Source organism: Eucalyptus grandis, chromosome 11 (assembly GCF_016545825.1).
Source record: "Eucalyptus grandis isolate ANBG69807.140 chromosome 11, ASM1654582v1, whole genome shotgun sequence".
In the NCBI taxonomy this organism is placed as follows: Eukaryota; Viridiplantae; Streptophyta; class Magnoliopsida; order Myrtales; family Myrtaceae; genus Eucalyptus; species Eucalyptus grandis.
The window spans coordinates 10,790,304-10,818,139 of record NC_052622.1 but is presented as its reverse complement, the minus strand read 5'-3'; the positions used below and the strand labels follow the sequence as shown (position 1 = coordinate 10,818,139).

At 40.3% G+C, this 27,836-nt stretch overlaps 2 protein-coding genes and 1 pseudogene across 2 annotated transcripts; all 3 read left to right on the top strand.

Moving 5' to 3' along the window:
- Positions 1 to 7,006: 7,006 nt before the first annotated feature.
- LOC104427200 lies at positions 7,007 to 11,477 on the top strand (annotated as a pseudogene).
- An 882-nt stretch (positions 11,478 to 12,359) lies between these two features.
- Positions 12,360 to 15,553, top strand: LOC120290023 (isoprene synthase, chloroplastic-like). Its single transcript, XM_039305677.1, has 6 exons — positions 12,360 to 13,234; positions 13,445 to 13,817; positions 13,964 to 14,182; positions 14,262 to 14,400; positions 14,499 to 14,747; positions 14,975 to 15,553. The coding sequence occupies exons 1-6, from the start codon at positions 12,994 to 12,996 to the stop codon at positions 15,296 to 15,298; spliced, it is 1,545 nt and encodes a 514-aa protein (XP_039161611.1). The 5' UTR covers positions 12,360 to 12,993; the 3' UTR covers positions 15,299 to 15,553.
- A 6,836-nt stretch (positions 15,554 to 22,389) lies between these two features.
- Positions 22,390 to 26,533, top strand: LOC104427170 (probable terpene synthase 12). Its single transcript, XM_018864615.2, has 7 exons — positions 22,390 to 22,625; positions 23,878 to 24,148; positions 24,232 to 24,610; positions 24,739 to 24,957; positions 25,050 to 25,188; positions 25,281 to 25,532; positions 25,947 to 26,533. The coding sequence occupies exons 1-7, from the start codon at positions 22,440 to 22,442 to the stop codon at positions 26,241 to 26,243; spliced, it is 1,743 nt and encodes a 580-aa protein (XP_018720160.2). The 5' UTR covers positions 22,390 to 22,439; the 3' UTR covers positions 26,244 to 26,533.
- The last annotated feature ends 1,303 nt before the right edge of the window (positions 26,534 to 27,836 follow it).

Genomic DNA, 27,836 nt, shown 5'->3' with positions numbered 1-27,836 from the left:
ATACCTTTATGGTAGGCATCACTCTAATAACTTGATAACTAAGAAATTCGATTTAACAATCTCTCCATTGCCGTGATTGCTAATTCATGTGGTCTCATAATCAATATTTGATCACTTTTATTAATGGATCATATTTTCCTCCATACCTAGTTACTCTTTATCATGTTTTTGATGGATGTATTGGAAGTTGTGGCCATCACCGGAATGTAGATATGACTACACATAAATATGGTGATGCTCTTGCTTGTATCCATCAGCCTAAATATTGAACGGAGGAGGTTTTCTCCCAACAAGGATGGAGGAAGTTTTGTCCTAACGAGAATAGAGAAAAGTACAATCCTTTATTATTTGTGATTAGCCAGCGATATAAACCAAACAAAATCCCCAGCATCACATGAAAAGTCAATCATAGATATCATAATCCCACACACGCGACATAGATAGGACCCTAAGATTGAAAATTTCGACCTCTTCCTTTGAATTATCTTCCTTGGCTTTTTCCTAGGATTCAAAAACTAAGCTATGGATTTTTTTTTTTTTTTTAAATTATAATGTAGATTGAGCTATAGAGAGAAAAGGCATATATGTTGGAAAAGAAAGTTGGAGGTGCCCTTGATGATGAAACTGCTGAACCCATAACCACATTCACTCCAAGATTATCTGATCTAGAGGAGGACGTCACTAGACACTAGATAGAATAATTTGTTATCTTATATGAAATGAAAATTACCAAAAAAGTTTTAAATTTTTTTCAATTCATTCTAAACCTTAGTTTTTTGATAATTCAATCCTAAACATTTTGTAATTATGCCAAATCAGTCCATTGGGCTAATTTTGGTTTGCCAACATTGATGTGAACGTGCGGCCGGTCCCGATGGATAATTTTTTAATATTTTTTTTTGTGAATTTATTCTCTCTTTTTTTCTTCCTCCCTCCTCCATCCTCTTGCTTCGGTGACTAGCTAGAGGGGGAGGGCCGATTGCCGGCTAGAGGCAAGCTCCCACTTGATTTGGTGTGGGCTTGCCTCGCCTAGTGACAATGAGGTCAACCTCACCTAGTTTTGGCGAGGAGAGCCCTCGCCAGAGGTTGGGCGAGGGTGCCTCATCAGATCTGGGCCATGGACGACACCCCTGATGGCTCGCAAATAAGAGAAAAAAGAGAGAGAGAGCCCGTTGGTGTGCATGTCGAAGGGAGGATCACCCACCATTAATTGGAGGAGAAGAAGACGATCTTTATGACATCGTCGTCGATGCACTTCGATTTGTCTCTTTAGTCATGCAAAGGGTTTCTTGGAGGTTTTGAGATAGCCAAACCATGTGAGGCCGACCTCATTGATCCACTGGCTAGGACTTGCCTTGTCAGATGTGGGTGAGGTCAGCCTCGCCGTCATTGGGCAAGGCAAGCTCTTGCCAAATCCGACGGGGGCTCGCCATTGGCCGGTGACCAGCCCTCCCTTTTGGCTGGTCATTGGAGCAAGAAGAAGAAGGGAGGAAGGAAAAATAAGAGAGAGAAAAAAATGAAAAATAATAAAAGAATAAAAAATTAAGTAACAAATTAAAAAATATATATTATCAAAAAATTGTTTGTCACCGACCAAATTTGGTTGGATGGATTGAATCGGCACAATTGCAAAAAGGTTTAGGATTGAGATGGCTAAAAAAAAAAAACAAGGTTTATGACTAAATTGGAAAAATTGCAATTGGATAAGGACTCTTTTGGCAATTTTCCCCTCATCTGGACTTATATTCGGACTATCAAAGGCAAGTGGAAAATTGTGAGGCAGCTCTAAAGTTTTACTCTTAAATTATTGTAGATGGCGGAATAATGTTAGCCTTGCAAACAAGTTGAATTTCGTGAGGGATAAGCCAATGGCCCGCGGTGATAGATGAGCCCTTCCCCAACTTCTGTCAAGGGCTAACCAAGGTGAACAAGTCTATAACCGTCATTGATGATGTGCACGATATTTATGTCACGTTGGATGAATTGGAGCTATTCATAGACATCGATTTATTTGGAAAAGCCATATCCACACATCTCAATTGCTGAAGTTTCGGCTTCTAATTTGCATGTTTTTAGACAAGATGTCAATGCTGTGGAAGATCTTTCCACAATAGCAAAATGACATTGACTCGGGACACTCTGAAGGGGTCAAGGAAGATTGTCGTCCCTTGTCTAATTCACGTGTTCTCATAATCAATATTTTATCACTTTTATTAATGGGTCATATTTTCCTCCGTACTTAGTTTCCTCTTATCAAGTTTTTGATGGATGAATTGGAAGTTCGGGCCATCATCGGAATGTAGATATGACTACACATAAATATGGTGATGTTCTTGTTTGTATCCACCGGCCTGAATATTGAATGGAGGAGGTTTTCTCTGTCCTAACGAGAATAGAGAAAGGTACGATACTTTATTATTTGTGATTAGCTAGCGATATAAACCAAACAAAATCCCTAGCATCACATGAAAAGTCAATAATAGATATCATAATCCCATGCATGTGACATAAATAGGACCCTGAGATTGAAGATTTCGACCTATTCCTTTGAATGATCTCTCTTGGCTTTTTCCTAGGATTCAAAAACTAAGCTCTTGATTTTTTTAATTCTAATGTAGATTGAGCTATAGAAAAAAAAGGCACAGATGTTGGAAGATAAAGTCAGAGGTGCCTTTGATGATGAAACTGCTAAACCCACAACCACATACTATCCGATCTAAAGGAGGACATTACCAAACACCGGATAGAATAATTTGTTATCTTATATGGAGGGAAAATTACCAAAAAAATCCTAATTTTTTTTTCAATTCAGTTATAAATCTTATTTTTTGATAATTCATTTCTAAATTTTTTGTAATTATGTCAATTCAGTCCATTAGACTAAATTTGGCTGGCTAACGCTGACATGGACGCCAACTGGCGTTGGCGGACAATTTTTTAATACTATTTTACTTGTTTTGAATTTCTTTGTATTTTTTTTTTTATATATTTTTTGTGAATTTTTTTCTCTTTTTTTTTCTTCCTCCTCCCTTCTTCTTCCTCTTGCTCCAATGACTAGCCAGAGGGGAGGGCCAATTGCTGACTAGTGGCGAGCTCTAGCCGGATTTGGTGTGGGCTTGCCTCGCTTAGCGACAACGAAGCTCACCTAAATCCGATGAGGCACCCTCACCTAGCCTCGTTGGATCTGGGCAACGGATGACACCCCTATCGGCTAGCAAATTAGAGAAAAAGAGAGAGAGCCCATCAGCCCGGTGCGTGCGTCGAAGGGAGGATCACCCACCATCGATTGAAGGAGAAGAAGATGATCTCCATGACATCGTCGCTGATGCACTTTGATTTGTCTCCTTCATTGTGTGAAGGATTTCTTGGAAGTTTCGAGATAGCCAAACCATGCGAGGCCAACCTCGCCAATCCATTGGCGAGGACTTGTTTTGTTAGATCTAGGTGAGGTCGGCCTTGCCAACGCTGGACAAGGCGAGCTCTTGCTAGATCTGATGGGGGCTCGCTCTGACAACGATCGACCCTCCCCTTTTTGGCTCGTCGTCAAAGCAAGAGAAAGAAGAAGGGATGAAGGAAAAATAAGAGAGAGAAAAAAAGGAAAAATAAAAGAAAAAAATACAAAAATTAAGTAAAAAAATTCAAAAATAAAATATTATTTAAAAATTGTCTATCGACCAACCAAATTTGATCAAATGACTAAATTGATATAATTATAAAAGGTTTATGACTAAAATGGCTAAAAAGAAGAAGAAGAAGATTTAGGACTAAATTGAAACAATTGCTATTGATTAAGGACACTTTTGGTCATTTTTCCCTTCTCTGGATCCAGACCACCAAAGGCAAGTGGAAATTTGTGAGGCATAAAGTTTTGCTCTTAGATTATTGTAGATGGCAAAATAATGTTAGCCTTGCAAACAAGTTGAACTTCGTGAGGGATAGGCCAATGGACCTGATGACATCAACCATAATAGAGTTTTGGTAGTGTATAGTCAGGGACTGTGATTGGTTAAACTGGGACGAAGCTCACTTGGTATATTGTTGGGCATTTTAACGAAGTCAGCGAATGTCCTGAGTTTGGTGAATGGCAATAAAGAAGCTCAACAACTTCAATTACAATAATTCTAGTAATTGTGTGTAGTTTTACCTAATAGATCAAGATTTGTGGCATATCGTTAACAATGACAATACCAAACCATCCACTAATGATGAAGAGTGGAGGAAGTGGAAGATCAATGATGGTAAGACTCTCAAAGTCTTGCGGTCACAGTAGAAGATGAATTATTGCAGCATATCAAGAGTGCAAAGCCTTTGAAGGCAGCATAGGATGCTTTGGTGGCATTGTTTGTGAGGATAAATGATAGCAAGTTAGAATAATTGAAAAACAAGTTACTATTGATCTAGCAATAGGATATGATATTTTTCCAAAGTCAAATCTTTTTGGAAGAAATTTCAAAGTTAGATCCTCAAAGTGCCATATTTGAGACTAGGATAAAAAGAATCACCATTCACAGGGTATGACTAGAGTAAAACACTATTGTTACAGCCCCTTGTGGATGGGCTAAAGATCCAACTTTGACCGATTTGGAGAATATTTTGGCCAACCAAGAGGTTTTAGAAAAATAGATGTCTAAGGTCTTAGTAAATGATGATAAGACTATCCTCTTTAGTAATAAAAGAGGGTTTAAGAGTTAGATGAGAAATGGTGCTCGCACTAAAGAGTAAATTGAGAAAAAAAAAAACTCCTATTAAGATTGACAAAGGTGACCACAAGGGACAAGTGCTCAGCTAGGGGGAGCTCGTTGGGATCAGTATAAAGATAATGAGAATGAAGGTAAAAACAGCCAAACATGAGACAATCACTACTATATTTGTGAGAAAAAAGGTCACTTTGCTAGGGATTTTCAATTGAAAAGAATAGAAGGAAACATTGCAACGTCTGAGGAAAATAATGGTGAATAGGACTGGGCTTTCCATGTGTCCCTTGCAGTGAAGAATAAAAATAGCTTGCATTCTTCTCTATCATTTAGTCAAAAGATGTGACGACCCTTTTCACTGTAAGTGATAAATTAATCAATTATAATAATGATTGGGCAGTTGATTCGGGGCGCTCAAGCGATATGACTAGAGATCAAGGCAAGCTATCAAACATGTTTAAGTACATTGATGGATGAGTAGTTGTCACCATAGACAACTCAAGGTTGCTGAATACCTATGTCAATCGAACGGTGATAACATCCCGATTTAGTTCATATCAGGTTGAGTTGCAAAATGCGTATCATATGTTGGGAATGAAGAAAAATCTATCGTTGGTGTTACAACTCACAAGCTCAGGCAATTATGTGTTAGGTCTAAGAGACGTTAAGGTGTGCCATAGTTTGAAACCTTGATAGTACATGAATCATGGAGAGGCGTAACTAGAGTCTGTCTACATGATATGAGCATAGACGGCAGCAAAACTTGTAAGAGTGACACGCTTGATTTTCGCAATCAAGTGACCAGTGAATCAAGGAAATTTTCCAAATGATCGATATTATGGTATACAAAAGTCTTTTAGAATGTAGCCTACGTCGAGGAAGTGAGAGGTACATAATGTAGCATATTAACTATATCGCGTGCTCAATCAATTGATATCAATTACGGCATCTAAGCCTAGTCTAGTTGGTCCGGGTTGAGATCCGGAATGTGAGGGTTCTTCAATTTCTCCGTTCCTCAACTTGCACGCGAAGGAAGTCCTGCCTCATGTGTCGAGTTTGAACCCGAAAATACTCGATTGGGACCTTATCTAGTACCAAAAGTGGGAGCCCTCTTGGTGTCCTGTGAGGATCTTATTTGGGTCGGATTCTTGACTATCTTGAAAAGGATGTAGACACTGTTTGCGGTGCATATTAAGAGATCCAGAGAAATAACGAGGGCAAGATTGGGTTATCGAACCATCAAAATGGATGGGCCCAAGACCATCACGATCCCTGAAATTTCGAAGGATCCAATTCTGTAATGAGGCCTGCAAGCTCAGGCCTAGGGACTGTCTACATGACACCACAAGATTTCCGGAACATTCGAGCATCAAACCCTTTCCCAGAAGGTGGGGCCTTGCTTCTCTGGGAGAACAAGGGACCATCCACAACTGTATGTTCCGTGCAGATTCCCCCTTTATAGCTTGCGGGAGAATAATGATGGTATATAGAGACAACGTCTCCAAATAAAATCTTTGATCCTGAGAACGACACGACTTCTCGCGCGCCATTCGTTTCCGACCAGGTGTTCCGGCTAAAAAGACGAGGGAACTAACGAATGGACGAGAGGCGAGCCCAGCGGCGTGTGATTGAGCAACATGGACAGAAGATTCGATGAGGGACGATCCAGCAGTAGCGTGTGATCGAGCATACATAGAAAAATGAGAGGACAGGAGCATATGGTCCGCCACGACAACAGCTACGATCGCTTGAAGTATTCCAACGTTGTGTCCTAGGAAATCAGATATTTTGTATAAATAGGGTGTTGGGAAAAATTCAGGAAACGGGATCCCGAAAAAAGTGAATCGACACAGAATCGAACACAAACGTAGTGGAAGCGAGCCTAGAAAAATCATGAATCACCGATCCTAAAGGACATCACATAAACGAACGCACCTTGTTTACACAGACTAAACACCGGTGTTGCGAATCAAATTGGAATTTCTTCAGAGGATTATCCTATTCTGTTCTTCGGGAGAAAAGTGGTGTTGGAAGACGTAACTTCTGAGAGAACGTAATCTCTCTTTTACAAAATACGTAACTTCTATCTCAGATAACCGCCTCTCTGACTTTCCTTTATTTTTAATAACTTTCTCCATGGGCCCTCAACTCACGGGCCGGGCCTTTTGGGCCCAACATGGGCAGACGGGCCAACTCAGGCCCATCAAAAGAAAAATCCATCATAGGGGACCGTTCACGCTAACTGAGAGCATGCATTGATCGCTGAGTTTTCACCTTTTGTAGGATTGGCCTAAGTCCAGTTCGTGCAAGTAATGGCACTTCGTCTTTTGTCCGCGCCTTATCTTCCGAAGCTTCCCTCTCCAACGGCTAATGGTCGAGTCCATTGTTGAGCGAGCACGCAGGTCTCTGATACTCAAGGACGACGGAGATCGGCCAATTATCAGCCAACCGTCTGGACTCACAATTACCTTCAGTCACTTGATTCTGATGAAAGCCGTCAATCTCGTCATGTGGTAAAAAACCACACTCTAGCTATATGTTCTCCATACGAGACATTTATGCTACTGTCAAAAGAAAAGAAGACGATTTTCATAATTTGGTTTGAACTTAAATATAATGTTTAGATGAGTGGTTAAATACTTGGTTTGAATACGAGACATTAATGTCTTTCGCTCAAAGTAACCTTGGTTCCTACATTGGCCACTTGTGGGTGGAGCATTGCTGCAGGTACGTGGACAAGGCAGCCCAATGCATCGGTGGGAATTTAGTCTAACTGGAAGTTCAATTATTCTGACGTTCTCAATAAAACATAGATGAAATTTTGGAATTAGAGAGGATAATTACCCTAGGACAAACTGTCAATCAAACTCGGTTGTACAAACTGTCGATCAAACTCGGTTGTGTTGTAACTTTATGTTAAGCATCACCGTACTAACTTGATGAGTAGGACATTTGATTTAATGATCTCCCCATCGTCATAATTATTAATTCATGTGGTCTCATAATCAAGATTTATCACTTTTATTGATAGGTCATATTTTCCTCCATAACTAGTTTCCTCTAATCATGTTTTTGATGGATGAATTGGAAGGCCATCATCGAAATATGGATATAACTAAAGGTAAGGAACACCACAACTATCATAACTTTCGTTACGGCATTCACTAAGTGTCCTAATTTTTTTTTTTCGATCACTTGAGTGCTATTACTTCTAAAAAATGTTTACTTGAGTGTTGTAACTTTTAATCTATCACTTAAGTGCTAAAACGTTTTATAAATGCTTACCCAAATCTTGGAAATCTAACATGACATATCACTTGCAGTGAAGACTTTTTAAAAAGGTTATGATATTTAAGTAATCGGTTGAAAAGTTATATGGTGCTTAAGTGATTGGGAAAAGAAGTTATGATACTCAAATTAGTATCGTATATAAGTTATAACATTTAGACATTTGAAAAAAAAAGTGTGGTATTTAAGTGAGCGTCATACAAAAATTATGGCACTTGCGGTACTTGTATCCACCAACCCGAACACTGATTGGAAGAGGTTTTCTTCCAACAAGTATGTAGAAAGTCTTGTCCAAACAAAAATAGAGAGTCATGAACCATTGTCATTTGTGATTAGTTAGCAATATAAACCTATCAAAATCTACGGCATGCCATGAAAAGATGAAATCCTCTATCCTCGTGTATCTTGACGTCTTTTACACAACACTATTTCATCTTAAAAAATCAATCATAGTCATAATCCCACGCATGTGACATAAATGGGACCACCAGATAGAAGATTTCCACCTCTTCCTTTGAAGTATCTTTCTTTGCTTTTTTCTAGGGTTCAAACACTAAGCTGTGGATTTTACTTTCTTCTAACGTAGGTCAGGCTACAGAGAGAAAAGGCACAAATGTTGGAAGAAGTGAGAGGTGCTCTCAATGACGAAAAAGCTGAACCCATGACCATATTTGCTCTGGTTGATGACTTTCAACGCTTAGGACTCGGCCAACATTTTGAGGAAGACATTTCGAGAGCTCTTCGCAGATGTCTCTCTAATGATGCGGTCAATAAGAGCCGGCAGAAGTCTCTGCAGGGCACAGCTCTAAGCTTTCGGATTTTTAGACAGCACGGCTTTGAAGTTTCTCAAGGTACTTCATCGTAAATCTGATGAAACAAAAGCAATTAGAAGATAATTCTCAAAAGTGAAATCAAGATGCTTTTGCAATTTTTGTTATACTAGCGTAGCTTTTGTGCACGAAGGTTCGAAATGATTATATGAAACAGACGAGTACTCTGTAATTACTATGACGTGCTAAACACTTGTAGTGACATCAATAATAGCTCTCAGCATAGGACCTCACCATATCCTCTCATGAGCGAAGGGCATTATAAATTAAAAAACTGCATAGTATCTTTCTCTAATCAGATGGACTAATCTCGGCTTCGAATAAACAGATGATTTTAAGATTTTCATGGACAAAAGTGGCAGTTTTATGAAGACCCTTGGTGGTGATGTCCAAGGAATGCTGAGTCTACACGAAGCCTCCCATTTGGCCTTTGAAGAAGAAGATAGCTTGCAAGAGGCTAGATCATTCGCCATCGAGCATCTCAGAAACCTTAATTGCAACGTCGACAAAGATCTCAAAGACCAAGTGAAACATGAATTAGAACTGCCTCTGCACTGTAGAATGCCAATGCTAGAAGCTCGACAGTCCATTGAAGCTTACAGAAGATGCGGATACACCAATCATCGAATCCCCGAATTTGCCGTGACGAACTTCAACACGTCACAATCAATCCTCCAAAGAGATCTTCAGGAAATGTCAAGGCTAGTCTGCAAACTCATGAGGATAAATCCTACAATGGACGATGGAATTCATGGGCTATAAGGAAATTAGACTTTGGAAAGCTTCCCATGTATTCGAAAAATTGCAATGCATACTCTAAAATTATACTGTGTTATCGCAGATGGTGGAATGATGTTACCCTCGCGAGAAATTTGAACTTCGTGAGGGATAGACTAATGGAGTGCTTCTTTTGGGCGGTTGGAGTGGCAGAGGAACCTACGCTCGCTAATTGTCGGAAGCGGCTGACCAAAGTGACCTCACTGATAACCATCATCGATGATGTGTACGATGTTATGGCACATTGGACGAACTGGAGCTATTCACTGATGCTGTTCGCAGGTTCATCGTTCGTCAATTTACTTGGAGACAATAACGTTCATGCATTTTAGAGGTTGAGGTTCCACCTTGTCATTTGTGTGGTTTCAGATGGGACATCAATGCTGTGGACGATCTTCCTGGCTATATGAAGTTGTGCTTCTTAGCTCTCTTCAACAGCGTGAACGAAATCGCTTACGACACTCTCAAGGAGACCGGGAAAATTGTCATCCCGTATCTAGCAAAATCGGTAAGCGAAAAGACTTTTCAGTACTCGACATTGTACTAACTGACCATGTACGCATCCGACTTTTAGGAATTTCCTACCTAATACGTAAATTTGGTATTTCTATTGCTTCCCAGTGGTATGATTTGTGCAAATCCTTCTTGCAAGAAGCCAAATGGAGCTACAACAAGACTAACCCACGATTTGAAGAGTACTTGAACAATGGGTGGATATCATCATCAGGGCATGTCATATTGATTCATGCCTACTTTTTATCAAGCCCAAGCATGAGACGGGAGGAACCAGAATCGCTAGAACATTACCATGATATCTTGCGCTTGCCATCCATGATTTTGGGTCTTACCAATGATCTCGGTACCTCATCGGTATGCATTTTTTTCAGCTCTCTAGTTTGATTTTTCCTGTTTCACAGTTAACCTTATGCAAATACTTTTTTTCTGCAGTCATAATATCCATATACTCAATAATCTTTTAGATAGCTTCTTCTAAAATAATCTTCTGCTAAAACAATTGGCAAAACTATGGTCCTAACAGGCTGAGCTAGAGAGGGGAGAAACAACGAATTCAATCATGTGTTACATGCAAGAGATGGGGGTCTCCGAATCAGTGGCTCGCGATTACGTTATGAAATTGATCGACACATCTTGGAAACAGATGAACAAATATCTAGTCAATGGCTCCACCTTCGATCAATCTTTTGTGCGGATGGCTTACAATCTTGCCCGGACAACACATTTCATGTACCAGGATGGAGATGCGCATGGAGCTCCGGACAACCGGTCGAGGAACCGTATGCACTCATTGATAATCGAGCCTATTTCTCTCGAGCATCAATCCCTTTCCCAGAAGGTGGGGCCTTGCTTCTCTGGGAGAACAAGGGACCATCCATAACTGTATGTTCCGTGCAGATTCCCTCTTTATAGCTTGCGGGAGAATAATGATGGTATATAGAGAGAATATCTCCATATAAAATCTTCGATCCTGAGAATGACACAACTTCTCGTGCGCCATTTGTTTCCGAACAGGTGTTCGGCTAAAAACACGAGGACACTAACGGATGGACGAGAGGCGAGCCCAGTAGCGTGTGATTGAGCAACATGGACAGAAGATTCGACGAGGGACAATCCAGCAGCAGCGTGTGATCGAGCATACGTAGAAAAATGAGAGGACAAGAGCATATGGTCCGTCACGACAACAGCGACGATCGCTTGAAGTCGAAAATCTAGTAGCGTATTCCAACGTTGTGTCCTAGGGAATCAGATATTTTGTATAAATAGGGACCGTTCACGCTAACTGAGAGTATGCACTGATCTTTGAGTTTTCACCTTTTGTAGGATTGGCCTTAGTCCAATTCGTGTGAGTAATGGCACTTCGTCTTTTGTCCGCGCCTTATCTTCCGAAGCTTCCCTCTCCAACGGCTAATGGTCGAGTCCATTGTTGAGCGAGCACGCAGGTCTCTGATACTCAAGGACGACGGAGATCGGCCAATTATCAGCCAACCGTCTGGACTCACAATTACCTTCAGTCACTTGATTCTGATGAAAGCCGTCAATCTCGTCATGCGGTAAAAAACCACACTCTAGCTATATGTTCTCCATACGAGACATTTATGCTACTGTCAAAAGAAAAGAAGACGATTTTCGTAATTTGGTTTGAACTTAAATATAATGTTTAGATGAGTGGTTAAATACTTGGTTTGAATACGAGACATTAATGTCTTTCGCTCAAAGTAGCCTTGGTTCCTACATTGGCCACTTGTGGGTGGAGCATTGCTGCAGGTACGTGGACAAGGCAGCTCAATGCATCGGTGGGAATTTAGTCTAATTGGAAGTTCAATTATTCTCACGTTCTCAATAAAACATAGATGAAATTTTGGAATTAGAGAGGATAATTACCCTAGGACAAACTGTCGATCAAACTTGGTTGTGCTGTAACTTTATGTTAGGCGTCACTGTACTAACTTGATGAGTATGACATTTGATTTAATGATCTCCCCATTGTCATAATTATTAATTCATGTGGTCTCATAATCAAGATTTATCACTTTTATTGATAGGTCATATTTTCCTCCATAACTAGTTTCCTCTAATCATGTTTTTGATGGATGAATTGGAAGGCCATCATCGAAATATGGATATAACTAAAGGTAAGGAACACCACAACTATCATAACTTTCGTTACAGCATTCGCTAAGTATCATAATTTTTTTTTGATCACTCGAGTGCCATAACTTCTGAAAAATGTTTACTTGAGTATTGTAACTTTTAATCTATCACTTAAGTGCCAAACCCTTTTATAAATGCTTATCCAAATCTTAGAAATCTAACATGGAATGTTTTTTAAAAAATTTGTGACATTTAAGTAATAGATTGAAAAGTTATATGGTATTTAAGTGATTGAAAAAAAAGTTATGATACTCAAATGAGTGTCGTATATAAATTATGACACTTAGACAATTGAAAAAATATTATGATATTTAAGTGAGCGTCATACAAAAATTATGCCACTCACAGTATTTGTATCCGCCAACCCGAATATTGATTGGAAGAGGTTTTCTTCCAACAAGTATGTAGCAAGTCTTGTCCAAACGAGAATAGAGAGTCATCAACGATTGTCATTTGTGATTAGTTAACAATATAAACCTATCAAAAAATACAGCATGCCATGAAAAGATGAAATCCTCTATCCTCGTGTATCTTGACGTCTTTTACACAACATTATTTCATCTTAAAAAATCAGTCATAATCCCACGCATGTGACATAAATGGGACCACTAGATAGAAGATTTCCACCTCTTCCTTTGAAGTATCTTTCTTTGCTTTTTTCTAGGGTTCAAACACTAAGCTGTGGATTTTACTTTCTTCTAACGTAGGTCGAGCTACAGAGAGAAAAGGCACAAATGTTGGAAGAAGAAGTGAGAGGTGCTCTCAATGACGAAAAAGCTGAACCCATGACCATATTTGCTCTGGTTGATGACTTTCAACGCTTAGGACTCGGCCAACATTTTGAGGAAGACATTTCGAGAGCTCTTCGCAGATGTCTCTCTAATGATGCGGTCAACAAGAGCCGGCAGAAGTCTCTGCATGGCACAGCTCTAAGCTTTCGGATTCTTAGACAGCACGGCTTTGAAGTTTCTCAAGGTACTTCATCGTAAATCTGATGAAACAAAAGCAATTAGAAGATAGTTCTCAAAAGTGGGACCAAGATGCTTTTGCAATTTTTGTTATACTAACTCTTGTGTATGAAGGTTCGAAATGATTTTATGAAACAGACAAGTATTCTGTAATCACTATGACATGCATAGTATCTTTCTCTAATCAGATGGACTAATCTAGGCTTCGAATAAACAGATGTTTTAAAGATTTTCATGGACGAAAGTGGCAGTTTTATGAAGACCCTTGGTGGTGATGTCCAAGGTATGCTGAGTCTACACGAAGCCTCCCATTTGGCCTTTGAAGAAGAAGACATCTTGCACGGGGCTAGATCATTCGCCATTAAGCATCTCAGAAATCTTAATCGCAACGTCAACAAAGATCTTCAAGACCAAGTGAAACATGAATTAGAACTGCCTCTGCACCGTAGAATGCCATTGCTAGAAGCTCGACAGTCCATTGAAGCTTACAGCAGACACGGATACACCAATCATCGAATCCTCGAATTTGCCGTGCTGAACTTCAACACGTCGCAATCAATCCTCCAAAGAGATCTTCAGGAAATGTCAAGGTTAGTCTGCAAACTCATGAGGAAAAATCCTATAATGGACGATGGAATTCATGGACTGTAAGGTAATTAGACTTTAGAAAGCTTGACATGTGTTCGAGAAAATTGCAATGTATACTCTAAAAATTTTACTCTTTGATTTGCTGCAGATGGTGGAATAATGTTGGCCTCGCAAACGAACTAAACTTCGTGAGGGATAGACTAGTGGAGTGCTTCTTTGCAGCGGTCGCAGTGGCAGATGAGCATCCACTCAGTAATTGTCGGAAAGGGCTGACCAAAGTGAACATGCTGAACGTCATCATCGACGATGTGTACGATATTTATGGCACATTGGACGAACTGGAGCTATTCACAGACGCTGTTCGCAGGTCCATCTCTCATCGACATGCCTGGAGATAATAATATTCACGCATTTCATAAGTGTCATCTTATCATTCGTGGTTTCAGATGGGACATTAATGCTGTGGAAGATCTTCCTGGCTATATGAAGTTGTGCTTCTTAGCTCTCTACAACAGCGTGAACGAACTGGCTTACGACACTCTCAAGGAGACTCGGGAAAATGTCATCCCGTATTTGACAAAAGCGGTACATGACTCGACATTGTATTAATCGACCATGCATGCATCTTTGTTTAAGGAATCTCCTACGTAATACGGACATTTGGTGTTTCTACTGTTTTGTAGTGGTATGATTCGTGTGAAGCCTTCTTGCAAGAAGCTAAATGGAGTCACAACAAGATCACCCCACGAGTAGAAGAGTACTTAAACAACGGGTGGATTTCAGTATCAGGGCATGTCATGTTGATTCATGCCTACTTTTTATCCAGTCCAAGCATGAGAAAGGAGGAACTTGAATCACTAGAACATTACCATGATCTCTTGCGGTTGCCATCCATGATTTTCCGTCTTACCAATGATCTTGCTACCTCATCGGTATGCATGTTTTCAGCTCTCTTAAGTCCGTATTTTTTTTTTCGTGTCACAATGAACCTTATACAGGCACAGCTCTCTTCATTCTTTTTCTTCTTCTTTTTTGTGTCACAATGAACCTTATACAGGCACATTTTTCTGTAGTGAAACAACTGAAATTTCTGTCCACGTATTCATAATTTCTCGGGCAGCTTCTTCTAAACCAATTGGCAAAAACATTTTCCTAATAGGCTGAGCTCGAGAGGGGAGAGACGACAAATTCAATCTGGTGTTGCATGCAAGAAATGGGGGTCTCCGAGTTAGAGGCTCGCAAATACGTTATCAAACTGATCGACACAACGTGGAAGAAGCTGAACAAATATCTAGTCAATGACTCAACCCTCAATCAATCTTTTGTGCGGATGGCTTTCAACCTTGCACGGATGGCGCATTGTGTGTACCATGACGGTGATGCAGTTGGAGCTCCAGACGATCTTTCTAGGAACCGTGTGCACTCACTAATAACTGATCCAGTTTCTCTCGAGCCATGTTTGGATGGAGGGAGTTTGACCTAAATTACATTTGCTCCCCCTCGTTGAAGGATTTTCTATATTGTACTTTCAAATTCAGACTCACGTCGATTAAATTCCAGTGAGTTTCTTAGCTATAATTTCCAGATTCATGTTGTCGATTAAATTTCGATGTGTGTTTTTATCCTAAGTGTCACATTGTTGATTAAATTCCGGCATGGTTTGTTTACATTTGGTTTGGTTGAAGTGATTGTATTTTTCAAGCCTTTTCGCCAATAAAATTCCTATGTTCTGTTTGTAGTTTCTTGTCTACCTATGATATATTCTATCTGAAATCATCATGAAACCTGTCTCCTCCACTAGAAAATTGAAGAATGAATTTCAGCGAAAAGTTTTTCATTCGTGAGATTAATTTTAGCGGAACATAATTGTACAGTCCATGAGATGTTGAGGTGTGCCACAATTTGAAACCCCACTAGTACACCAATTATGAAGGGGCGTTGCCTAGAGTTTGTCTGCATGATGTCAACACAAATGGCATACGTTAATAAGACTCGAAAGAGTGATCATGCCTGATTTACTTGATCAAGCGACCAACAAATCAGAAAATTGTCCATACAGATTGTTTGGACGATGAATAATGAGGTGGGTGCTTTGGAGTACAAAGGGGGGGGGGGGAAGATTGAATGCTGGCGAGTGAAATCAAAAGCTTACCTATCAAAGCGATCGGCTCCCTGTCAATGGCCCTTGATAAACTGATCTTCACACGTAAAAATTGACTCTTTTGAACTCAACGAACGTTAAGAGAAACTCCTGTTTGCTCATCAGCGAAGCGAAGGTCATCTCCTCTTTCCCTGGAGTTCACATTTTCAAAATAGCGTACAAAAGTCTTCCATAAGACAGCCTATCTCGAGCGAGCGAGAGCTACATAATGTAGCATATTAACTCGCTATCACACACTCAATCAATCGATATTAATTATTGCATCTAAGCATATTCTAGTTGGTCGGGGCTGAGATCCGGAAGGTGAGGGTTCAATTTTCCCATTAATGGAGGCGTGTTTGGAGGTGTCATTGCGACCCCACCTCCATGTGTCGAGTTTGAGTCATCTAGTATCAGCAGTGGGAGCCCTCTTGGTGTGTCTTGAGGATTTTATTCGGCACAATCGAAGTAAGTAGAGACCGCACTGATTTTCATATGAACCCGAAAAGGAAATCGACGTGATTTGTATAGGATGTTAAGAGATTCATGGGAATAACGAGGACGGTCGATTGGTTTATCGATCCCGCAAAATGGATGGGCGCAAGACCGTCAAGAGTCCCGATATTTCAAAGGATCTAATCCCTGTAATGAGGCCGGCAAGCCCAGGCCAAGGGACTGTCGATATGACACCACAAGAACGACACAACTTCACGTGCGCCAATCAAAGAGACCAACGAGTGGACGAGACCAGCATCGTATGATAGAGCAAACACAGACAGATTTGAAAAAAGACGATCCAGCAACATGTGATCGAGCTTACATAGAAAAACGATAGGACGAGAGGATGTGGTCCACCACGACAACAGCGACGATCGCTTGAAGTCAAAAAATCTATCAGCGTATTCCAACGTCATGTCCTAGTAAATAAATAAAAAAATTTATGTATAAATAGGGGACTGTTCACGCTAACGAGGGCGTGCACTGATCGCTGAGTGACCTTATGTAGGATTGGCTTTAGTCCAGTTCGCGCGATTAATGGCACTCCATCTTTTTTGCCACGCCTTAGCTTTCGAAGCTTTCCTCTCCGACGGCTAATGGTCGAGTCCATTGTTTAGTGAGCCTGCAGGTCTCTGATACTCAAGGAGGACGGAGATGGGCCAATTATCAACCAACCGTCTGGACTTACAATTACCTTTAGTCTCTTGTGGCTGACGGAGGTCGCCAATCCCATTGCGCGGTAAAACACCCTCTCGTTATACGAGACATTTATGCTAAAATTAAAAGAAATAAAGACAATTTTCGCAATTTGGCACAAAACTCTAATGTTTAGACGAATGGTTAAACGCTTGGTTCGAATTCAAGACATCTTGAATTCGAATCATAGCGTCTTTGCTCAAACTAACCTTGGATTCTACATCTGCCACTTGTGGGTGGAGCATTAACATAGGTACGTGGACGGACAGGGCGGTTTGGTGTATAGGTGGGAATTAGTCTAATTGAGAGTTCGATTATCCTCACGTTCTCAAGAAAACACAGATGAAATTTTGGAATTAGGGAGGGTAATTATCCTAGAACAAACCGTCGATCAAACTTGGTAGTGCCGTACCTTTATGTTAGGCATCACTCTAATAAATTGATGACTAGGGAATTCGATTTAACAATCTCTCCATCGCCATGATTGCTAATTCATGTGGTCTCATAATCAATATTTTATCCCTTTTATTAATGGGTCATATTTTCCTCCTTATCTAGTTTCCTCTCTATCATGTTTTTGATGGATGTATTGGAAGTTGTGGCCATCACCGGAATGTAGATATGACTACACATAAATATGGTGATGCTCTTGCTTGTATCCACCAGCCTGAATATTGAATGGAGGAAGTTTTGTCCTAACGAGAATAGAGAAAGGTACGATACTTTATTATTTGTGATTAGCTAGCGATATAAACCAAACAAAATCCCCAGCATCACATGAAAAGTCAATCGTAGATATCATAATCCCACGCACGTGACATAAATAGGACCCTAAGATTGAAGATTTCGACCTCTTCCTTTGAATTATCTTTCTTGGCTTTTTCCTAAGATTCAAAAACTAAGCTATGGATTTTCTTAATTCTAATGTAGATTGAGCTATAGAAGGAAAAGGCACAGCTATCGCGAGATAAAGTAGACGTGCCCTTGATGATGAAACTACTAAACCCATAACCACATTCGCTCCGGGATTATCTGATCTAAAGGAGGATGTCACCATACACTAGATAGAATAATTTGTTATCTTATATGGGGGGAAATTACCCAAAAAGTCCTAAAAAAAATTTCAATTTAGTCATAAATCTTATATTTTGATAATTCAATCCTAAACTTTTTGTAATTATGACAATTCAGTCTATCCGACTAAAGTTGGCTAAAAGCCGTCTTTGGCGGGCCCCAATGGACAATTTTTTGATAATGTTTTATTTTTTGAATTTCTTTATATTTTTTAAAACTTTTTTGTAATTTTTTTTCTTCCTCCTCCCTCCTTCCTCCTCTTGCTCTAGTGACTAGCTAGAGGGGAGGGTCGATTGCCGACTAGTGGCAAGCTCCCGCTAGATTTGGTGTGGGCTCGCCTCGCCCAACGACGGCAAAGCCTACCTCACCCAAATTCGATGAGGCACACTCGCCTAGCGTTGTCGAATCTAGGCGACGAACAACACCCCTAACAGCTAGCAAATTAGAGAAAGAGAGAGAGAGAGCCCATAAGCTAGTGCGCGCGTCGAAGGGAGGATCACCCACCATCAATTGAAAGAGAAGAAGATGATCTCCATGACATGGTCACTGATGCACTTCGATTTGTCTCCTCCATCGTGTGAAGGATTTCTTGAAAGTTTCGAGATAGCCAAACCATGCAAGGCCGACCTCGCGGATCCACTGGTGAGGGCTTGCTTTGTTGGATCTAGGCGAGGTCGGCATTGCCATCGCTGGACAAGGCGAGCTCTTGCTAGATCCGATGGGGGCTCGCCATTGATGACGATTGGCCCTCCCCTTTGGCCGATCGTCAAAGCAAGAGGAAGAAGAAGGGAGGAAGGAAAAATAAGAGAGAAAAAAAAAAAGGAAAAAATAAAATAAAATAATAAAAATTAAGTAAAAAACTTCAAAAAAATCAAATATTATTTAAAAAATTATCTATTGGCTAGCCAAATTTGATCGGATATACTGAATTGACATAATTATAAAAAGCTTAGGACTGAAATGACTAAAAACAAAGAAGTTTAGGACTAAATTGAAATAATTGTAATTGGTTAAGGATTTTTTTGGTAATTTTCCCCTTCTCTATATCCAAACTACGAAAGGCAAGTGGAAAATTGTGAGGCAACTCTAAAGTTTTACTCTTAAATTATTGTACATGGCGGAATAATGTTAGCCTTGCAAACAAGTTGAACTTCATGAGGGATAAGCCAATGGACTTGGTGACGAATGAGCCCCTCCCCAGCTTCTGTCAAGGGACAACCAAAGTGAACAAGCCGATAACCGTCATTGATGATGTGCACGATATTTACGTCATGTTGGACAAATTTGAGCTATTCACAGACATTGATTTACTTGGAAAGTAATATCCACGCACGTTAACTGTGGCCTAATCAAATCTGGCCCAAACTTTTTTTTGTCTTAAAAAAAAGCATAAACTTTAACTCATATCCCAAATCTGGGCTGTTAACTCTCCTTCTACAGTCGCCGTTAGTCATCGCCGTTAGTCATCTGAGGAATTTTCACATCACCCAGAAAATTTTTTCCCATTATTTTCCATTTTCTCCAAGATTTCCGTTCGTTTTTGTTCAGAATCGAGCCGAGAAATCACCGGATTCTTGTCCCGGCGTGCGTGAGGTCGTGATTACGACAATGAATTCCGAAGAGGAAGAGGAGATCGAGTTCGAAGAGGACGAGAAAGTTAGGGTTGTGAAGGAGAATGGTGTCCCCGCCGCCGTCGACAAGGAAGAAGAGGAGGAAGACGGCATGCAAAGCTAGGAGGAAGCGAACGGCGAAGGAGATGGGCGCAGCGGCGTGGATGACAAGGATGACAGCGAGGAAGAGGAGGATGACAAGGACGACGGTGGGTTATCGACTCACCCGAGTCTTTTTTTTCTGTCTCTTCCTCCTACTTCGACCTCGCTTGTTGCGGCCATGGATGGGGCTTTGTTTCAGATTTGGAGTTGGCCGTCGAGAAGATGAAGACGAAGACGAATAGAGGGAATCGCGAGCAGATCGTGAATTTCTGAATCAACTTTAGCATTCAGAATGGGTTTCTCTTCTTCTTTTTTTCCTATTCTGGCCATGAGCTGCAATGAATAAAAGGAAACTTTAGCATTCAAGTTTCTGGGTTTCATTTTTTTCCCCCAAGATTCGACAGATTTCCCATAACCCAGCTTTTACGGATTCCCCATAGCTTGAGTTGTTTGCGGCCATGTCTTCTATGTTTGGCCAAAAGAACAAGCCAAGAGACCCACTGATTTTTGACAAGCCAAGAGACCCACTCCTTCCGGCGAAGACGAAGCTAACAACAAGGACGATGGAGGGGTGGTTTGGTTTGGACGTGCAATGTTGGCTTGGACAGGCATCGGCGGCGGACGCGCGGATGTCAAGCTTGGCGGTGACTCTAGCCGGAGGATGTCAAAGAGAGAGAGAGAGAGAGAGACTTGATGAGCAGAAGGAAGAAGAGAAAGCCACTAACGGTGACTATGGAAGGATGGTTAACGGAGGCCAGATTTGGGATGTTACAAAAAATTTGGGCTTTTTTTTTAGACAAAATATAGTTCGGACCAGATTTGGGACAATAACTAAAGTTGGTGTTTTTTTATGAAATTGGCCCTGTTAACTGTTGAAATTTTGGCTTCTAATTTGCATATTTACAAACAGGACGTCAATGCCGTGGAAGATCTTTCCACAACAGCGAAATGACATTGGCTGGCGACACTCTGAAGGGGACAAGGAAAATTGTCGTCCCTTGTCTAACAAAAGCGGCACGCAAAAAACATCTTTGGCGGTCGACGTTTTATGAACTGACCATGTGCGCATTCGAGGTTTTAGGGATCTCCCGCCTACGAAGGAGATATTCGGTGTTTCTATCGTTTCGCAGTGGTATGGTTCGTGCAAAGTCCTCTTGCAAGAAGCAAAGTGGAGTCACAATAAGATCATCACCCCGACAGTTGAAGAGTACTCGAACAAATGCCAAAGGTGGATATCAATGTCAGGGCATGTCATGTTCACTCGTGCGTCACATTTAGTCATGCCCGAGAGCTGAAGAGTACTCGCGACATTCCATGAAACAATTTTTTTTTCTTGAAGTCCCACGAGAGGCACGAACTATAGGACCCGCCTTACCGTCGGTTTCCATATTTGCCAAACGTGAATTTTATCTAGCGACAGGGGCTTGCCCTATCGCTTTCGTCATTCTTAACGTGTTTCTTGTACTGCATGTTGCAAACGAGGTGCTCAATCAAGACCAGATCGAAAAGAAGTGGAAAGAGACGCCTCTCTGCTGCCCCCCATTTTTGACGATTAGACAGAACACCAAAGAGGCCAAGTTCCTTTTTGTTACGTCACTATGGAGTTTCCGACACTCGATTAACAAGTGTTTAAAAATTCGATATCTAGTCAACTTTAATTCCGATACTCAAGTTCTAAATTCTAACACATAAGTCCGATATGCATAGTGTCAATTTTAAAATTTTTCAATAAATGAGGGTCAAAATGTAAATTTGTAATAAATAATAAATAATAAAATAATGAAGGAGAAAAAAAGAAAAACATAATCTTCTTTTTTTTTCTAACTCTCATTTCTCATGCTACATAATTTACCTTCACAGTTTGTTTTTTATCTTTTTTTCAACACACTTTGACACGCGAGACTAGAATGCGAATTACTTATTTATTTTTTCTCCAAATTTTATGGATTAATGGAATGGAGTTGAATTTGTCAAATTAAAATAATAAATAATATTAACAAATAGTAGATTAATGTTTTTAGTGTAAATTCATTCTAAACTCTTTTTTATTATTTATTTATTTATTTGTGAATTTGAATTACATTAATTTGATTAAAATAATCATAAAATTTAAAAATATATATTTAATGTACAACGTATCCAAATATGTCAATTTTTTTTTTTTTTCAGAAATGATACATCAGTGTGTCGTGTCGTGTCGTGTCGCATTACGTATTAAGTGTGAACCTTGGTACTACTCAGGGTAGTGCAGTAATCATCAGAAAATGCTAAATACGTTGCTCTCCAGGGACAGCAACTTCACAAAGAACGTGAGCAAGTCCTTTCCATTGGGAGATGCCTTTTTTTCCACCTCTCATGCGAGGGCATATGTCGTGACAAGCGACCGAAAGAGTCCCGGCACAGCTTAATATCTTGATGGGCACGAGGCTGTATAAATGCCAGGACCATCTGCAGTCGGAGCAGGCAGCGGTTTCGAGCACCGACTTCTTCTTCACTTACGCACGATGATGGCGCTTCAGATTTTCTCTCTTCCGAATGTTTGCTCCAAGAGGATTCCTGCTCAGGTCCCGCGTTCGGCGAGTGCCAAAGCTGCCGTATCTCAAGGGGGAGGGAGATCGCCCCAGTATCAGCCGACTCTCTGGACTTACGATTACCTCCAATCCCTGTCGACTGGTGTCCATGGTCGTGCGGTAATAAATTCACATTTTGTTCTTTCTCAATCAAGATGATACCTCTAGACTAGAGCAAAAAAAGGAAGCCCAGACTATATAAGTTGTTATTATTTATCATCATGGATTTATATAAGGTACACCGTTGGTCGATATATAATATTTTATGGGAACAGTCAACTTATGAAATGAAAATTCTCATTCACTAATGAAATAAATTCATTTGATAAAAAATTACAAATTTTAAAGATATTAGTAATAGACCTTACATGTCTGCCACTGTACCAAATTATAGTCCATTTTTATCTTTATACTAGGTATTGGCTCTTTTCCTAATAATTTAAGTTTATATGTAAAAGGGGAAGTAGCATCCCTTGCTATCATTATTATGAGAAACCTTTCTTTGTATAACTGAGGTTGGTTTGCTTCCTGGCAATTGGATATTACGTGAAAATATTTTAAAAATAAGCTATTTCATTATTTTCCATCATTCAGTTGTGCTTTTTAAATGGGCTATAATTGTATCATCGGAAAAGTCAAAAATAATAAATAGAATCAAATTTGGCCACATGAGTTAGATACGTTTGGACTCATGATTTGGACTCTCGTGATCGAGACCTCTAAATTCCTATATGAAACCTAACCGAATGGATCGAGCTCCCCAAGGCAAGGCTTGATGACAAGACCAAGGCAAATATACCTAGGGTCAAACTTGGGATCTGGGCCCTCGAACCTCCGACCTCACCACCCGACTGAATCTCTGAGCTTGTTGCTCAGCCGGGTGTCCCAAGGGGTCCGACCTTGGCCTAGCCCCTGAGCCAAGGACTAGATCTCTGGTCTAGACCACATGGTCCCAGTTTCAAAGATTGAAGTCTCAAGTTTGGATTCACCCCATGAGGTCGATTTGGGAATCAATGTCCCCGTGCCAAGGTTTCTGTTGGGGTGATAAATCCCGGGGCCCTCTTCTTGGGTTCTAAAGGCTGAGAAACCATGTGCGAATTTTAGTTCTACGCCGAGGGTTGAGGTCCCATCAAATTTATTTTTTTCCATAAACAATAATCCCATAAAACAGCCTTAAGGTCACTATTCACAAAAAGTTAGCTGCGATGGATATGAGATATGTGAAAATTTGATTACAATGCATAAGATCCTATACTCATAATTTTTTCTTGGGTTAATATCAACTATGTATATAGACCGTGTAACTTTTTGCTTTCCCTTTTTCCGGCTCAAACTAAGCTATGATATCGTACAAATTGAGTTCCTTACGCAGGTCGAGCAGCAAAATGGAAGAGTGAAAATGCTGGAACAAGAAGTGAGAAGCGCCATGAAGGACGAAAATGCCGAACTCTCCACCATACTCGCTCTGGTCGATGACATTCAACGACTGGGACTAATCTTTCTCTTCGAGGAAGACGTAAAGAGAGCTCTTCGCAGATACCACTCTCTGGATGGAGGTTACAAGAACAGAGACCAGAAGACCCTTCATGGAACAGCTCTCTACTTTAGGATTCTGAGACAAAATGGCTTCGAAGTTTCTCCAGGTAATTTGACCATACTAAAGTTCTACCTAATTGACAAAAAATTAGACCGCGATCGACTAATCTTGATAGGAAAGAACAAACAGATGTTTTCTGGATTTTCATGGACGAGCAAGGAACATTTATGGAGAGCCTCGGCCGTGACGTTGAAGGGCTGTTGAGTTTATTCGAAGCTTCGCATTTGGCCTTCGAAGATGAAGATATCTTGCACGAGGCTAAGGCATTTGCCATCGAGCATCTTAAACGCCTCAACAATATCGATGTTAATAAAGATCTCGAATATTTCCAAGTGAACTGGGGGTTGGCACTGCCCCTGCACCAGAGAATGCCATTACTGGAAGCTCGACGGTCCATTGAAGCTTATAGGACACGGAGAGACGCAGATCATCGGCTGCTGGAACTGGCCGTGTACAATTTCAACATGGTGCAGTCTATTCTCCAAAGAGATCTTCAGGAGATGTCAAGGTCGGTGCAGAAACGTGGAAAAAAGTTTAGAATTCATCTTGCAAAATTCAAATGCCGTTAGGCCTTGATGCATATATTGCTAGTGAAATAGGCATCACTAATATCTGTCATGCGTGAATCAATTGCAGATGGTGGAACGATGTTAGCCTGGCAAACAAGTTGAGCTTTGCAAGAGATCGACTGATGGAGTGCTTCTTCTGGACGGTCGGAATGGCCTACGAGCCTCAGTTCAGCAATCTCCGTAGAGGGCTAACGAAAGTTACCGCACTCGTGACCACCATCGATGATGTGTACGATGTTTATGGTAGTTTGGATGAATTGGAGCTATTCACAGATGCTGTACACAGGTTCCTCTATACTCCGCTTCAGATTATTAGTGAAAACGTCGATTTCTCGAGTCTATATGTTAAAGCCTCCTTTGATAAATGTGTGGTTTCAGATGGGATGTCGATGCCGTGTCGAGTCTTCCAGGCTGTATGAAGCTTTGCTTCCTAGCTCTCTACAATGCCGTGCACGAGATGGCTTACGACGTCCTCAAGCAGAATGGAGAAAATATCATCCCGTGTCTAACAAAGGCGGTACGTACTTAACATTTACCGCGATTAAACCCTTCGAAGTTCAATGAATTCTTGACGGTAGAAGAAAAATAATTTGAATTTGATGGATTCAGTGGAGTGACATGCTCAAAGCCTTCCTGCAAGAGGCGAAGTGGAAGCACAACAAGGTCACCCCGACGTTCGAAGAATACATGAACAATGGCTGGATCTCAGTCTCCGGACTCGTCATATTGATTCATGCTTTCTTTCTGTCGACCCCGCACATTAGAAAGGAGGAACTAGAATTGATCGAGACTTACGGCCATGATCTCTTGAAGTCGCCGTCCATTATTTTCCGCCTCTGCAACGATCTCGGTACCTCGTCGGTACGCATTCTCCTCCTCCTTCTTCTTCGCTCCCTAGAACTAGTAGCTGTAAAATGGCAGAGCATACAAGCACTGCAACTTCCGATTGGAAGAGCACGATAAATTTGGACTAACAATTCTGACGGATGAACATCCAAATGAACGATTACAGATTGAAATAGACCAAAACAAGAAATTACTTCGAATCACTAGAGTATTTTCATCGATATTTTGTGAAAGTGCTGCAAATGTTTCCAGTTGCTGCCACTAACTAAAACCCACCAGAACTAATCCAAAATCTTCGTGCAAGAAGTCTTCGAAATTTCTTCAACCAAGTGCACTTCTCTTTCGATAGCTTTAGGACTTCGCGTGCACTTGTACTATTTAGGTAATTTCTTTGAAAGCCTATGCTCACATCCACATTATATGTTGTAGGCCGAGCTAGAGAGAGGAGAAACGGCGAATTCGATCCTATGCTACATGCAAGACACCGGGGTGTGCGAGAATGTTGCTCGCGAGCACATTAAGGAACTGATCGACACAGCGTGGAAGAAGATGAACAGATATCAAGTCGACAACTCTTTGTTTGGAAAATCATTCGTACGTTTGGCTTTCAACCTAGCCCGAATAGCTCACTATACATACCGGGATGGAGATGCGCATGGAGCTCCAGATGATAGATCGAAGTACCGTATCCACTCATTATTGATTGATCCCATTTCTCTGGAGTAGATTTGTCAAAATAGGTCGTGGACTCATTTTTTAACCCATATTTTATGGGCATTTTAAGGGTTAGTTATGTTAGTAAATGGGTTGAAAATGGAAATGCCCAAAAAAATATGGATGTCTAGTGGGTTCGTAATATACTTAAATCCAACCTATACATGGGACGAGCAATGCTAGAACAACGGTGCCATTATTGCTCGAAGATGATGGTGCAATTTCAGCCATTACTTTTGCTTCAAGTGGAACTGGCTACTGGATTTGTTTAGATATGAAGAAAAGGAAAATTGTTCAATGAATTGCGCTGGAAAGGAGAATTAGAAATTCTTCCTTTTGTCTTTCATCCTCACCTCGCATGTTCTCGTGATCTCCAGCCCAATTTCTTCCGTGGGATCTTTTATTATTAGGTATAATTCTTTTTCCGATTTTATAAAATTTAGTGCTTAATTGCTATAAAAAACATGAGAGTTACAAAGTAATGGAAACATTAGAAATACAGTAAACTAAATCAAATCCCATTCTACAATGTTAACTCTAAATTTCCCTTTAGTGAACTTCTTTAGAATATGTTTGTATTTTTCAATTTGAGAAAATGCTTGTTCAGGATAATCATTATGATGGCAATAGCTGGTTTGACCATAATCACTTTCACTTCAATTGGAGCATGCCAAGAAGGGGTAATTGTACCAAAAGAATGGAGAGAGGGAAATCTAGGTGATTGACCATAGTGAGCTGCTCTCATCATAGTGGTTATTCTTGACAAGCATATTCTCAGATTGAAAAATACAAACATATTTTAAAGAAACGTACCAAAGAGAGATTTAGAGTTAACGTGGTAAAATGTGATTTGAATTAGTCTACTATGTTTCTTATGTTTTCTTAACTTTGTAATATTCTCAAAAGAACATGTGAGGTTAGGATGGAAAAAAAGAAAATTCTAATTTTCCATTCCAGTGTAGCCCATTGAGCAACCTTCCCTTTTGTCATGATCTACCCCTAGGGCGAGGGAATAGGTTTGGGAGCATTGTCTAAAAGACAAGCCTACAGTTTATGATCAAGCACAGGCTCTCCTAAATTCATACCTAGCGCAATATTGGGTATTCAAATTGAGAGTATGAGAATTTTCTAGAGAAGAAGTTGTCACTAGTTTATTGGGGTTGGCTATAAATCAAGTGAGAAATAGGAGTGTACCTCACTTCCTACACAACTAGATAATCTAGGGTCAATGACTTGATTATACTAATTAACCAATTAATGCATTTTCAGTACCTAATCTTGTTAATTTAAAAAAAAAATTGTCAGGCAATTTGAATTAATTCTATACTAATCCATCAACATGCGAATTGACCATGTTGGTGCGCAATCATCAACATAGTAATTGGCCACCAAAGAAAGCATTAAATAGATTGCATGGAATAAAATACCTAATATTAAAGAAATAGATAAATGCTGAACCTAACTAGACTAAAGAGAGCCACAAACAATAAAAGCATGCAAATAAGGGTAATTGTCTTTGAAGACAATCGAAACCTTAAGATAGAACCATAAAGGCTTGCTCAATTTTTTTAGCACAACTTTAGAGTTATGAAGCTTCCATTTTTT